The sequence below is a fragment of the Hyla sarda genome, unplaced genomic scaffold (genome assembly GCF_029499605.1).
Source record: "Hyla sarda isolate aHylSar1 unplaced genomic scaffold, aHylSar1.hap1 scaffold_1253, whole genome shotgun sequence".
Classification (NCBI taxonomy): domain Eukaryota; kingdom Metazoa; phylum Chordata; class Amphibia; order Anura; family Hylidae; genus Hyla; species Hyla sarda.
The window spans coordinates 1-15,741 of NW_026607874.1; the positions used below are offsets into that span (position 1 = coordinate 1).

The window sequence follows — 15,741 nt, forward strand, 5'->3', positions numbered from 1 at the left end:
AGAGGCTGACGGCATTGCTCTTTTGCATGGGCTGCCTATAAATACGGCTGCAGAGGGAGTAAGCGACATCATTATCCTCTTTGTTTAAGTTAGGAATTCTTGAGATTGATAATCATGCCTGATCCCGCCAAGTCTGCACCAGCGCCCAAGAAAGGCTCCAAGAAAGCCGTGACCAAGACTCAGAAAAAGGACGGCAAGAAGCGGAGGAAGACCAGGAAGGAAAGCTATGCCATCTACGTGTACAAGGTGCTCAAGCAGGTCCACCCTGACACCGGCATCTCCTCCAAGGCCATGGGCATCATGAACTCCTTTGTCAACGATATCTTCGAGCGCATCGCAGGGGAAGCCTCCCGTCTGGCTCACTACAACAAGCGCTCCACCATCACCTCCCGGGAGATCCAGACCGCCGTGCGCCTGCTGCTGCCTGGAGAGCTGGCCAAGCACGCCGTGTCCGAGGGCACCAAGGCAGTCACCAAGTACACCAGCGCCAAGTAACCTGCTCCGCCTCCTGCTGTCACCCCAAAGGCTCTTCTAAGAGCCACCCACATTGTCTATAATAGAGCTGGGGCTTCTCCTGTCTGTATTCCCCGTATTCTCTTCTGTATATGTGGCCGCTATTCTGTCAGTACAGTCTATTGAGACTATATATATTCTGCTCCGGAATCGGGTGAGATCAGAGCGGCGGCTGCGGTTCTCACTGACTGCAGGATGTATATTCTCCTGTGGTGGAGCGGGGGGCGCTGTAGATCAGTTCTCCGTAGTTAACCCATTGCCCGATCTGTCTTGTGATCAGTATCACCTCCACCAGATTCCCCGATTATTTCTTCTATAATCTCCGCGGTCCTGATCGATCACACAGCCTTACTGGAGTGGATTGTTGCGGTAACGCTATAAATCCTAATTTACTGACCGGGGAATCTATTGATTGGAATCGCCGGGGTTTATAATGAGACGCGCATCCTGCTGCCATAATCTTTGTGCACTGACTAGGGGGTACAATAGAGAAACAAGGATGATGAGGGTAGTAGTCAGACACTGAATCAGGCTCTACATCTCGGGGAGATCTCTCCATTGTTATCGGGTCTGGGGGAAGCGGGAAATTCAAATCCTGAACATCCTGTGATCAGCCAATGAGCATTAGGCATCGGACGGGACCGCGCGCACGGCTCATTGTTAACCCTTTAGCGGCATGTGCACTACAATAATGAGACAATTACAACGCTCAGGGCTATAGCTCCCCAAATGTCACCGACTGATGGAGATATAACAATGTATCCGGGCGCAGGGATAAAGATCCATAATAGACGATACCATCAGCTCCAAATCTGCCCCTATTAGTCTGTGTAAACCAGATTAACATGCACCTGCCAGGGGTGAGTGGCGGGGACCGGTACCTCTCCCCGCTCATGATGCTGGATGATATGTATAGTTATTAAGCTGAGGAATAATTGGCGGACATGTAGTGTTATACATATTGGGAGTTTCCCGCTCATTTCTACAATTATTTCTCCGGAATCATTGCCAAAACTTTATACAGGAATTGTTAGAGGAACAGTCAGTGATCACCGGGACTCCGATTCTCGCTGGGTAGTAGAACATAGCGCTATCATAGTCCGGTGTATGGGGGTTTGTGCCGCTATCACAGTCCGGGACATCAGTGAGGATCGGTATCACAGGGAGAAGCGCACACTGCGCCAGCCTGCAACGTGCTGAGGAGTGATATAGAGGAACCTGCATCTACACTAGAATAAAGCCGCAGCAATTTAGTTCGGTGTGAACTGCTCCATTAATTAACTTACAGGTGCTATAGAGCGAAGACTCGTCTATCCAGTGGTATCCGGATAAGACGCATTTATATCCCGTTATCAGGAGATCTGCATCCTCTATAACACGGACTCTTTAGGGAGATAGTGATTTGGTGGGGGAGGGAAGTAATGAAATCTGGAGGAGGGGAAGAATGATGTAGATGGTGAGGGCAGTAGTCAGAACATTTAGTGGAAATCTCCCGGGGCAGATAGTCTGCCGGTATTTCCCGCTCCTTCTCTGATTAAGTTAGAATTGAGGGGAAAAAAACACCGCAACCACCAAAGCACAACACCGACCACACAACCACTCAGTAGGGAAGACACAAGGAATTGTAGCCTTTCTATAGAACATGTGGGCGGCTCTGAGAAGAGCCTTTGGGGGGAGGAGATGATTTCAGGATTAGAATTAACCTCCAAAGCCGTAGAGAGTGCGGCCCTGGCGCTTGAGGGCGTACACCACGTCCATAGCGGTGACGGTCTTCCTCTTGGCGTGCTCGGTGTAGGTGACGGCGTCACGGATGACGTTCTCCAGGAAGACTTTCAGGACACCGCGAGTCTCTTCATAGATGAGGCCGGAGATGCGCTTCACACCTCCCCTGCGAGCTAGACGGCGGATGGCAGGCTTGGTGATGCCCTGGATGTTATCCCGGAGCACCTTCCTGTGCCGCTTGGCTCCGCCCTTACCGAGACCTTTCCCTCCTTTACCGCGTCCCGACATCCTGCTGATTGAGAATAGAATGAATTATGTCTGAGGAAGCGGAGTCCTGGTTTATATAGCACATGGCGGACCAGACGGAGAACTCAAACAAGATGACGTCATCATGGGCGTTTCCTTTAATAATTTACATTTCCGGCCCCTCCCCTTCTCTTTTGATTGGCTGAACACAAAAGCTTAGTTGATTTTGAATTTCCCGCTCACCCTGTAATTCTCCGCTCTGGGAGAGAAGACAATTGTCCCGTGTTATGTGATCTCATATACAGGCGGCTCCTTCTCAGGCTGCGGATGCCGGCACTCTCCGTATACAGTCACCGGGAATAAGCACCAATGAGGGGGCTCCTGTTATTACATGGATGAGGAGGAGAAAAGAAAAAATCCCCAAAGCTCCGTTATCATCCGATCGGTACTAAGTATCAGAGCTATAGATCCGTACATTAACTCTTTAGTGTCCACATTTTCTGTTCCTTGTTTTATTTTCATTATATCAGTCAAAGACATTAATTCACAGCTGTAAGGAGACTGCGGTGTCCAATGGCTGGGACCACTGACGGGGACATCACTGACAGGGACATCTGTGTATCTCAGTGATTATCGGGGCCGCCAAGATTCTACAAGGAAACGAGTCCTATAGGGATGGACGGGACCTAATAATCTGTGCTCGGGGCACAGCAGGTACCGCAAGTCTCTACAATGTAACGAAACCGCAGTCATCTCTGTGGAAGAAAAAGCCGCTCATCACATCAGCTCTATGTCTGAAGCTTCATCCCCCATAGACCCCTGGTCACACCCAGCAGATTATTACAACAATCCAGCTCTGCACCGTAATAGCAAAGTCAGGGACCGGACTATTACTGAGCTACTCTGTTATTAGCGATATATTCACACGATCAAGCGTTAATTCCAAATCTAGATGGATAAGATTACATTCCAGAAGTTCTCCGGCCGAAGTCTTCATGAAGGACGGACACTGGGATCTCTCCACACTGGTATAGAAGATCAGATATCCCAATGTATAACGCAGAATAAGAACCGCTTTATTCTAGAAAAAACAACTAATAGAGGAGACGTTTGCTGTTCACACTAAGCGCTTTATTAGGTCTAAACATCCCTTGAATGCTGAGGGGTTAAATTGTTTATAAAACAATCGCTAAGACTCCGGTCAGAGTTCTCATTGGACGATATTTTACAGCAGAGTAAGATCATATACAATAACTATTTACATAAAATAACGATAAAAGGAAAAATGTAATAAAAAGTCTGATTCAATGTGGAAAAGATCAATAGAAATCCAGGCCGAACGGGAAGCGAAGCGGGACTGAGTTATGAGACCAGCAGTGAGATCAGATCTCATGTATCTCTCGTGGTTAAAGGGTTAACGTTGTGATTGTTGATCAGTAGATGTTATTAGAATGTAATCATTTATAGAATAATGAGGTGACCGCAAAAGAAACAGAATTAGCGGGAACCTGATATCTAGTAATGTGATTGCAGTAAACTGACAGTAGATGTCGCTGTTGCACAATGAACAGAAAACAGGACTGAACACTCCCTTAGCCTAGATTCTATATATTGATGACTAGTGTTGCTCGCGAATATTCGCAATTCGAATATTTTTCGCGAATATAGCGCTATATATTCGTAATTACGAATATTCTTTTTTTTTTTAAATTATTTTATTTTATTTTTTTTTGTCTTCACAGTACACATCACAGTGATCACCCCTCTCTGCTTCCAGCTTGTGTGGTGTAAAGAAGGCTGAATATGCGAAAAGTAGCATATGCCAATTTTCGCATGTGCGAATTTTCTTGTGTGCTAACATTGTATTTGCGAATATTCACATATGCTAATTTTCGCTTACGTGTATATTCGCATATGCGAAAATAAACCGAGAATATAACGAATATTCGAATATTCAAAAAGATATGTGACAAATATTCGTCCATATATTCGCGAATATTAGCGAATTCGAATATGGCCTATGCCACTCAACACTATTGATGACTTTATCTACCTATCTATATATGCAGTGACCCCCCGACCTACTATGGCCCGACATATGATCAAATTGACATATGATGCTTTTTTTATGTCGGGGCCATCGCATTAAGTGCTCTCCGGCAGCGCAAAATGCTTAAGCTGCTGCCGGATTGCAGCTTAATGTTCCTCGTGTGGTGCGGTAAGTATTACTTACCCCTCCACGATGCTCCAGGGCGCCCTCTGGGTCCAGCGCTGGTCTTCCGGTGTCTTCTCGGCCCTCTCCAATGACGTCAATACGCTGCTGCGCACGCCATCCAATAGGAATGGCGTACTCAGCGGCGTAATGAAATCGCTACGCAGGCCTAGTAAGGCCTTGCGGAAGACAGCAGAGGACCGGAGAAGACTGCGGAGAAGACCAGGAGAGGACTGGAGAAGACAGCGGAGAACACCAGGAGAGGACCGGAGAAGACCAGGAGAGGACCGGAGAAGACAGCGGAGAAGACCAGGAGAGGACCGGAGAAGACAGCGGAGAAGACCAGGAGAGGACCGGAGAAGACAGCAGAGGACCGGAAAAGACCAGGAGAAGACAGCGGAGGCCCGGGGTCACCATCGCGAGCAGCGGGGACAGGTGACACAGCTTCCTATACTTTACATTATATGAATCCCTCAACACACCATGGATTCGACAAACGATGGCTCGTTTGGAACGAATTACCATTGTATGTTGAGGGACCACTGTATATATATATATATATATATATATATATATATATATATATATATATATATATGAACAAAGACGAGGTCCGGCACCAGGATTGTTGCAGATAAAAGCTTGCGTTATTTTATTGAAGATATTGCAGTACAAGGCAGAACGTCTGGCGCGTTTCGCACGTGACCGTGCTTAATCGTAGACATACGATTAAGCATGGTCATGTGCGAAACGTGTCAGACGTTTTGCCTTGTACTGCGATATCTTCAATAAAATAATGCAAGCTTTTATCTGCAACCATCCAGGTGCCGGACCTCGCCTTTGTTCTTGTCTAATAATAGGCTGGAGGCGGTACCAGCCGGTCCACGGCACAGGTGGTGAGGAGGGCATGTATGTGGTGAGCGGCTCATACCTTGATACAGAACTCATTATAGTCCTAAAGACATAGATCCAGGTAACGTGCAAGATTACTGGTTGCAGAGTTTGTACATGAAATAATAGGACATCCAGGAGGTTTGGTAAGTGATTTGTGAATATTTGGTAAAAAAATAAATAAATAGAAGTTTGGTTTGTGTGAATGAGATGGTGATACTTACAGTACTTATAAGCTGGTGTATGCTCCACAGGAAGTTGTGTAGTTCTTTCCAGTCTGACCACAGTGCTATTTGCTGACACCTCTGTCCATGTCAGGAACTGTCCAGAGCAGGATAGGTTTGCTATGGGGATTTGCTCCTACTATGGACAGTTCTTGACATGGACAGATGTGTCAGCACAGAGCACTGTGGTCAGACAGAAAATAAATTAAAAAAGAAAATAACTTCCTGTGAATCGCTTATACAGCAGCTAATAAGTACTGGAAGGATTATGTTTAAATAGAAGTAATTTACAAATCTGTTTAACTTTGTAGCACCAGTTGATTAAAAAAAAATATTTTCCAGTAGAGTACCCCTTTGAGCAGTAGTGAGGTTATGCTGGGAGTTGTAGTTTCACTCACCATAACTGTAGAACTGACAAGCGACTACAGCTCTGATAGGACATAGAGAGCAGAATGTACAATGATATCAGTGACTATAGGTGACGTCTTCTCTATAGTCTTCCCTTATCTAATTCGGATGGTACATACCGCCAAGACTTGTTCCAGCTAAAACTTCTCTCTGCAGAATGTGACGCCCAGACGTCTCCTCACTATGTCAGCGCATTCTCATCCTCTATATGAAAACAAGTATTATTATAAACCTGCCAGACACTGTATCCTCTAAATATAATACTACTATACACTATACTCTTTGATTATAAACCTTCCATACACCGTACCCACTGAATATAATACTACCACACAATGTACATTCTGAATATAATACCAACACATACTGTACACTCTGAATATAAATCTGCCACATACTGTACCCCTGAATATAATACCGCCACACACTGTACCCTCTGAATATAATACTATCACACACTGTGTCCTCTGAACATAAATCTGCCACACATTGTACCCTCTGAATATAAATCTGCCACATACTGTACCCCTGAATATAAATCTGAAACATACTATACCCCTGAATATAATACTGCAACACACTGTACCCACTGAATATAATACTACCACATACTGTACCCTCTGAATATAATACTACCACCCACTGCGCCCTCTGAATATAACACTTAGAGATGAGCGAACTACAGTAAATTCAACTCATCACAAACTTCTCGGCTCGGCAGTTGATGATTTTTCCTGCATAAATTAGTTCAGCTTTCAGGGGCTCCCGTGGGCTGAAAAAGGTGGATACAGTCCTAGGAGACTCTTTTCTAGGAATGCATGCACCTTTTCCAGCCCACCGGAGCACCGGAAAGCTGAACTAATTTACGCAGGATAAGTTATCAACTGCCGAGCCGAGAAGATCGTGACGAATCAAATTTACTGTAAGTTCGCTCATCTCTAATAATACTACCACAAACTGCGCCCTCTGAATATAATACTACCACCCACTGCACCCTCTGAATATAATACTACCACAAACTGCGCCCTCTGAATATAACGTTGCCATACAGTGCACCCTCTGAATATAATACCACAACCGCAGTAACACCCCTCAACATCCGTTAGCTGATGCTATTACCACGGGAGGGGGGTATTGGTGGTGTTGCTAATGGATGATGGGGGTGCTACTACTGGGGGGGTGTTGCTGGAGGATGATGAGGGTGCTACTGGCCAGCAGTTCCCCCACATTAGGTAGGTAGCAGTTTCCCCACATTAGGTAGCATCTTTTCCCCACATTAGGCAGCATAGATTCCCCACATTTGGTACCAGTTCCCCCACATTAGGTAGGTACCAGTTACCCCACATTAGGTAGCACAGATTCCCCACATTAGGTAGAAATTTCCCCACATTAGGTAGCACAGATTCCCCACATTAGGTAGCACAGATTCCCCACATAAGGTAGCATAGACTCCCCACATTTGGTAGCATAGACTTCACACATTTGGTAGTAGTTTCCCCACATTAGGCCGCAGGATCCCTTGCAGGTTCCCCACAATGGGTCAAAGTCTCCCCACATTAGATCGCTGGTACAACCCCCCCCCCCCCCCCACACACACACACACACACAAATAAAAAAAAAACATACAACACAGAGAGACACACACACAAACTCACACACAGTCAGAGAGACACACACTCACACACAGTCAGAGAGACACACACTCACACAGACACACACACAGAGTCACACAGTCACACACACACAGTCACACAAACACAGAGTCGCACAAACACACACAGAGTCACACAGTCACACACACTCAGAGAGTCACACATACACAGAGTCACACAGTCACATACACACGGTCTCACACACACAAACATAGATAGAGACAGACAGAGAGTCAGACACACACACACTCACCCATCCAGCGCAGCGTTCCTTCTCACCGGGCGCCCTGCGAGTGACGTAACTGACGTCCTCCTATGCGGCCATGCGGTGTGACGTAAGGCCGGCGCAGACGTGGGAGCGGAGGCCGGGCACAGTGCTGGTGAAGGTGAGGGGGGGGTGTGATGACGGACGGGCGCACAGTGCAGGTGAAAGGGGGGGTTGCTGACGGACGGGCGCACCGCACACACAGCGCAGGTGAAGGCGGGGGGGGTGCTGACGGACGGGAGGCTGGTTGGGCAAAGATGGGGGGTGTCGGTGTAGCTGAGGAGGGGGGGCTGGGTGCTGTGGAGGGTCTTGGTGTCACCCCCTTAGGTTGGTGTCACCCGGTACGGGCCACACCCCCTGCACCCAGGTCGCAACGCCACTGTTGCCAGGCAGAAAGTGCCCTAAAACATTGCAGCTTGAACCCTAGTTGGTGGCGGATAAATCACGCAAGTTATCCAGCATTCAGAGTTCAAATACAGCAGCGTGTGGACCATTTTTAGGCCAAGGCAGGTCATCTGATCAGGCCTTGTTCAGTCAAATGTATCACCTAGTGTCAGTCCCTTCGGGATCCATCCCTCATTCATCTTAAGAAAGGTGAGGTAATCCAGACTTTTTTGACCAAGGTGACAATACCTCCTGCTGCACTGAAGGTCCTTTCTGACAGGACACTTGAAGCGGGACAGGCCAGAAGTTTGAGCGCAAATTGGGATAGCTCAGGCCGCAGGTCAAGCCAGCAAAACCAGTAGTCAAGGGGTTCATCGCTCCTCAGAGTGTCGATATCTGCGGTTAAGGCCAGGTAGTCTGCTACCTGTCGGTCAAGTCGTTCTCTGATGGTGGACCCCGAAGGGCTTTGGCAATGTGTAGGACTTAAAAAGCTCTGCATGTCCTCCATCAACAGCATGTCTGTACAGCCGGCGTGTTCGTGGGAGGAGGATTACTTTCACCTCTTCCCCTGTTAGATGCCTGTTGTGCTGTGACATGACCCTTATACGCTGTGAACAGCATACTTCTTAATTTATTTTGGACCTGCTGAATCCTTTCCGCCTTGCTGTAATCCGGTAACATGTCAGGCACTTTATGTTTATACCGGGGGACTAGTAGCGTGGACACCCAGTACAGGTCGTTCTCCTTCATACTTTTTATACAAGGGTCCTTCAACAGGCACGACAGCATGAAAGACCCCATATGCACAAGGACGGATGCCGAGCTACTCATGTCCCGTTCCTCGTCCTCAGAGATGTCAGGGAAGGTATAATCTTCTTCCCCCCAGCCACGTACAACACCACAGTAACCAGATAGGTGACAAGGAACACCCTGGGATGCCTGCTGTGGTTGGTCTTCCTCCTCCTCTTCAAAGCCACATTCCTCCTCTGACTCCTCTTCCTCACAATCCTCTTCCAGCGTTGCCGCAGGTCCAGCAAGCGATGCTGATAAGTCTGTTTCTGGTGGTGATGGTGTCCACAACTCTTTCTCTTCATGTGCATCTACTGCCTGATACAGCACTCTTTGCAGGGCACGCTCCAGGAAGAAAACAAATGGTATGATGTCGCTGATGGTGCCTTCGGTGCAACTGACCAGGTTTGTCACCTCCTCAAAAGGACGCATGAGCCTACAGGCATTGCGCATGAGCCTCCAGTAACGTGGCAAAACAATTCCCAGATGTCCTAGCACCCCGGTCATAAAAATATTTGTTGATGGCTTTTTCTTGTTGGAGCAGGCGGTCGAACATTAGGAGTGTTGAATTCCAATGTGTCGGGCTGTCGCAAATCAAGCACCTCACTGGCATGTTGTTTTGCCGCTGGATACCTAACAAGTGCACCATGGCCGTGTAGGAACGCCTGAAATGGCCACACATCTTCCTGGACTGCTTCAGGGCATCCTGTAAGACTAGGTACTTGAGCACAAAGCGTTGTACAATCAGATTACACACATGTGCCATGCACGGCACATGTGTCAACTTGCCCAACCTCAATGCCGCCAACAAATTTGTTCCATTGTCACAAACCACCTTGCCGATCTCCAGTTGGTGCGGAGTCAGCCACTGGTCCACCCGTGCTCTGGGTTTACAGGAGCGCTGGTGCGGTGTGACTCTCTGCTTTGAGGCAAGTCAATCCCAAAATGGCGTGACACTGCCGTATCCGGGATGTGGAATAGCACCTGGGGAGCTGGGGGGTTGCCGGTGATGTGGAGCAAGATGCAGCAGTGGAAGAGGACTCGGACGAGGATGTTATGGAAGAGGATGGAGTAGGAGGAGTAGAGGAGGTGGCAGCAGGCCTGCCTGCAAGTCGTGGCGGTGTCACCAACTCCTCTGCAGAGCCATGCATCCCATGCTTGGCAGCTGTCACCAGGTTTACCCAATGAGCAGTGTAGGTGATATACCTGCCCTGACCATGCTTTGCAGACCAGGTATCAATGGTCAGATGGACCCTTACCCCTACACTATGTGCCAGACATGCCATAATTTCCTTTTGCACAATGGAGTAAAGGTTGGGGATTGCCTTTTGTGCAAAAAAAATTTGTCCGGGTACCTTCCACTGCAGTGTCCCAATGGCTACAAATTTTTTAAAGGCCTCAGACTCCACCAGCTTGTATGGTAAAAGCTGGCGGGCTAGCAGTTCCGATAAGCCAGCTGTCAGATGCCGGGCTAGAGAGTGACTTTGAGACATTGTCTTCTTGCGCTCAAACATCTCCTGTGGGCAGATGAGCAGGAACTGCTCAAGGCGAGAGAAGGAGAGGCGGATGGTTGAGAGGGGGCAAGGAGGGCAGCAGTGGTTGACCTGGCTGAAGATGCTGGACCAGGAGGAGGATGGCGGCTTTGACTTTGTGTGCTGCTTGTACTGACGTGTTGATCCCATAGGCGTTTGTGATGTGACATCATGTGCCTTTGCAAAGCAGTTGTGCCTAGGTGGGTGTTGGACTTCCCACGACTCAGTTACTTCTGGCACAGGTTGCAAATGGCCTCGTTGTTGTGAGAGGCAGACACACACAAAAAATGCCACACTGCTAAGCTCTGCGATGACGGCATTCTGGTGGTGGCAACAGCATGCGTTGATTGGTGTCCCGTCTGGCTGACCCCGGGTGCCGATGCATGCTGTCTGACTGTGCCACTAGCTCCTTGCGACGACCTCCCCCTGCTTCCAACTCGTCTCCTCCTCCTCTCTGTCTCCCCATCTAAACTTTCCCCCTCTTCTTCTCTTCTAGCTGGCACCCACGTGGCATCCATGGACACATCATCAACATCCCTCTCTTCACATCCCTTGCCGCCAGATCCACGTCCACTTGTGGGACTGTGCGGAAGAACCAGAGAGATCTCCCTCTAAATTTTGTTAAGATGCCTATTCCCAAGGGTGAGTCCCGTGCCCTCACCCATGATAACCTGTTGCTGGTCAGGTATAAGGATAAGAGGGGTGTCCTTATACTCACCACTATTCATGGGAACGGCAGCACCCCTGTCCCTGTGGGAGGTACCGTGGGACCGGTCCTCAAGCCCGATTGTATTCTGGAGTACAATCGGTATATGGGGGGAGTTGATCTCTCAGATCAAGTCCTCAAGCCATATAACGCCATGCGGAAAACACGGGCATGCTACAAAAAAGTTGCGGTCTACTTGGTACAGGTTGCCATGTACAACGCTTTTGTACTATCCCAGTACGCTGGCAACACAGGGACATTCCTCCAGTACCAAGAAGAAGTCCTAAGGTTCCTGATCTTCGCTGACCGGGAAAGAGCAGGCCGGACTTCCCAAGGGTCTGGAGTTATAGGCGCCAGAAAAAATGCAGAGACGGAAGGACACCACCTATCAGTGCAACACTTGCCCCGATAATCCGGGCCTCTGCATAGGCTGCTTCAGGGAGTATCACACTTTCATGGAGTACTAATTTTTCCCTTTTCATTTCAATTTTCCATAATTTGAACAATGTACCAAGTCCAGAGTACATTCAAAATTGTTAACCCCATAAATCACTAAATTGCAAAAAAAAATCTGGAAAAAAAAACCTGATAAGACCTCTGGGGGTGTTTTTTCAGAAATGGGTCATAGGTCACTGACTCACTATCATCGGGGACTTTTTATGTTGCCTTAATTGCGCAGCGCTCTCTCTCCACCTGAGCGGGTGCGCATTTTAGGCAACTGGTTAGGGACGGCCACACACATCACATTCCCAGAATGATGATTCAGAGCATAGGGTTTGGGGAGGGCATAGTTTTTTTTTGTTTTGGCTATGCTCTGGGTCATCATTCTGGGAACATATGCTGTTTTATTATTTTATGATTTATAGTTTTCTGGCCCACTGTACCCCATATTACGGGCCTCTGTACCCCATTTGTCTACCCCAGTTACGGCCCGTTGTCCCCCATAGTGTTCCCCTATTTTAGGGCTCAGTGCTCCCCCCATTAACGCTCCTTGAGGAGGGGTCCCACATCCTGGCTGCTATAATAAGCTCAAGGCCTCTGACTGACCTCCCACTCCAAGACCTGGTGTGCACCCACGGAGCGAAAATCATCAAAAATCAAGGTACCGTATATACTCGAGTATAAGCCGAGTTTTTCAGCACGATTTTTCGTGCTGAAAACACCCCCCTCGGCTTATACTCGAGTGAACTCCCCCACCCGCAGTGGTCTTCAACCTGCGGACTTCCAGAGGTTTCAAAACTACAACTCCCAGCAAGCCAGGGCAGCCATCGGCTGTCCGGGCTTGCTGGGAGTTGTAGTTTTGAAACCTCCGGAGGTCCGCAGGTTGAAGACCACTGCGGCCTTCAACATCATCCAGCCCCCTCTCACCGCCTTTAGTTCTGAGTACTCACCTCCGCTCGGCGCTGGTCCGGTCCTGCAGGGCTGTCCGGTAAGGAGGTGGTCCGGTGAGGAGGTGGTCCGGGCTGCTATCTTCACCGGGGAGGCCTCTTCTAAGCGCTTCGGGCCCGGCCTCAGAATAGTCACGTTGCCTTGACAACGACGCAGATGCGTCGTTGTCTAGGCAACGGCTCTATTCCGGGCCGGAAGCGCGGAGAAGAGGCGCCCCCGGTGAAGATAGCAGCCCGGACCACCTCCTCACCGGACCACCTCCTTACCGGACAGCCCTGCAGGACCGGACCAGCGCCGAGCGGAGGTGAGTACTCAGAACTAAAGGGGGTGAGAGGGGGCTGGATGATGTTGAAGGCCGCAGTGGTCTTCAACCTGCGGACCTTCGGAGGTTTCAAAACTACAACTCCCAGCAAGCCCGGACAGCCGATGGCTGCCCGGGCTTGCTGGGAGTTGTAGTTTTGAAACCTCTGGAGGTCCGCATGTTGAAGGCCGCAGTGGTCTTCAACCTGCGGACCTCCGGAGGTTTCAAAACTACAACTCCCAGCAAGCCCGGACAGCCGATGGCTGCCCGGGCTTGCTGGGAGTTGTAGTTTTGAAACCTCTGGAGGTCCGCAGGTTGAAGACCACTGAGGGCGAATGATGAGAAGAGGATGATGAAGGGGGGGGGGGTGTGGGGATGATGAAGGGGGGTGGGGATGATGAAGGGGGGGGGTGTGGGATGATTACAAGGGGATGATGAAGGGGGGATGTGTGGGATGATAAGGGGATGTGTGGGATGATGACAAGGGGATGATGAAGGGGGGATGTGTGGGATGATAAGGGGATGTGTGGGATGATGACAAGGGGATGATGAAGGGGGGATGTGTGGGATGATGACAAGGGGATGATGAAGGGGGGGATGTATGGGATAAGGGGATGTGTGGGATGATGACAAGGGGATGATGAAGGGGGGATGTGTGGGATGATGACAAGGGGATGATGAAGGGGGGATGTGTGGGATGATAAGGGGATGTGTGGGATGATGACAAGGGGATGATGAAGGGGGGATGTGTGGGATGATAAGGGGATGTGTGGGATGATGACAAGGGGATGATGAAGGGGGGATGTGTGGGATGATGACAAGGGGATGATGAGGATGTTAATGACGGGTCTGGATGATGACAGGGGGGGATGAGGTATTTCCCACCCTAGGCTTATACTCGAGTCAATAACTTTTCCTGGGATTTTGGGTTGAAATTAGGGGTCTCGGCTTATACTCGGGTCGGCTTATACTCGAGTATATACGGTATGTCCTTACTCCAAAAAAATGTATTTACAAATTTGGGGGGGGGGTCTTTTCTGCTATTAACCCTTGTAAAAATGTAACATTTTGGAAAAAAAAAAAAAAAAAACATTTTAGTGAAAAAAAATATATATTTTTTTACATATGCAAAAGTCGTGAAACCCCTATGGGGTATTAAGGCTTACTTTACCCCTTGTTACGTTCCTCAAGGGGTCTAGTTTCCAAAATAGTATGCCATGTGTTTTTTTTTTTGCTGTTCTGGCACCATAGGCGCTTCCCAAATGCGACATGTCCCCCCCATTTCAGCAAAGTTTGCAAATGTGACTCTTTCTCTTCTGAGCATCGTAGCACCCCTGCAGTTCACTTCAGGTCCACTTATGGGGTACCTCCATTCTCATAAGAAATTGGGTTACAAATTTTGGGGGGTCTTTTCTGCTATTAACCCTTGCAAAAATGTGAAATTTGGGGGGAAACACACATTTTAGTGAAAAAAACACAAACATTTTTTACATATGCAAAAGTCGTGAAACCCCTGTGGGGTATTAAGGCTCACTTAATACCTTGTTACGTTCCTCAAGGGGTCTAGTTTCCAAAATGGTATGCCATGTGGGTTTTTCTTGCTGTCCTGGCACCATAGGGGCTTCCTAAATGCGATATGCCCCCCGAGCACAATTTGCTCTCAAAAAGCCAAAAATTACTCCTTCTCTTCTGAGCATTATAGTTCGCCCATAGTGCACTTCAGGTCCACTTATGGGGTACCTCCATACTCGGATAGAAAACCTTTACATTGCACAGATCTGGGATTGCACAGATCCCTCAACATACAATGGTTTCAACAAACGATTGTTCATTTGGAACGGATTAATATTGTATGTTGAGGGATACCTGTATAATAAACTAAAACTTACATAAATTGGGTATCTTTGTAACTGTATGGACCTGCAGAATAAGGATAAGGTGTATTTTTTACCGAAAAGTGCACTGCGTAGAAGCAGAAGCCAAAAATGGCATTGTTTTTTCAATTTTTTTTTAACACATGACCTGCATATTGACCTATGGGCTTCTTGCTCAGCCCCCATTTATAAGAGGGTCAGCCATTACAATCACTCTCTACCAGCACAAGATCTCTGAGCTCTTCTACCATCACTCTAGCTGTGGAAAAGTGGAGACCAGATGTCTCAGTGCTAGTGTCCAGCTACCTGGAAGGCCTCAAATCTACAGTCACTTCAAGTAAGTCAAGTCTGTGTCTGCTGCCACTTCCTACAGTCTAGTCAAGCCTAAAGTCAAGAATCTACAGTCTGTTACAAGTATAATTAGTCCCAGCAAGCTGCTGGGTCCTTCCGTGTTTCTGGCCAACTCTCTGGGATTCTGGCCGAGCTGTAGAGACTATAACAACTGTCTGACCTCAGTAAAGCCTCCGTTAAACCATAACCCGGTCGTGCACTAGCCATTGGGATAGTGGAGATATCATTTGGGTGGTTCCTGATACACCCCCAACCCCTCCCCCCCCCCCCCCCCCCGCAAAA

The 15,741-nt window shown here is 48.4% G+C and overlaps 2 protein-coding genes across 2 annotated transcripts; one reads left to right on the forward strand and one right to left on the reverse strand.

The window, feature by feature from the left end:
• The first annotated feature begins 100 nt into the window (after positions 1-100).
• Positions 101-495, forward strand: LOC130303986 (histone H2B 1.1). The gene has a single exon (XM_056551875.1). It carries the CDS (start codon positions 115-117, stop codon positions 493-495), a length of 381 nt encoding a protein of 126 aa, XP_056407850.1. The 5' UTR covers positions 101-114.
• A 1,703-nt stretch (positions 496-2,198) lies between these two features.
• On the reverse strand, positions 2,199-4,049 carry LOC130303993 (histone H4). The gene has a single exon (XM_056551881.1). The coding sequence runs from the start codon at positions 2,521-2,523 to the stop codon at positions 2,212-2,214; it is 312 nt and encodes a 103-aa protein (XP_056407856.1). The 5' UTR covers positions 2,524-4,049; the 3' UTR covers positions 2,199-2,211.
• Between the last annotated feature and the right edge of the window lie 11,692 nt (positions 4,050-15,741).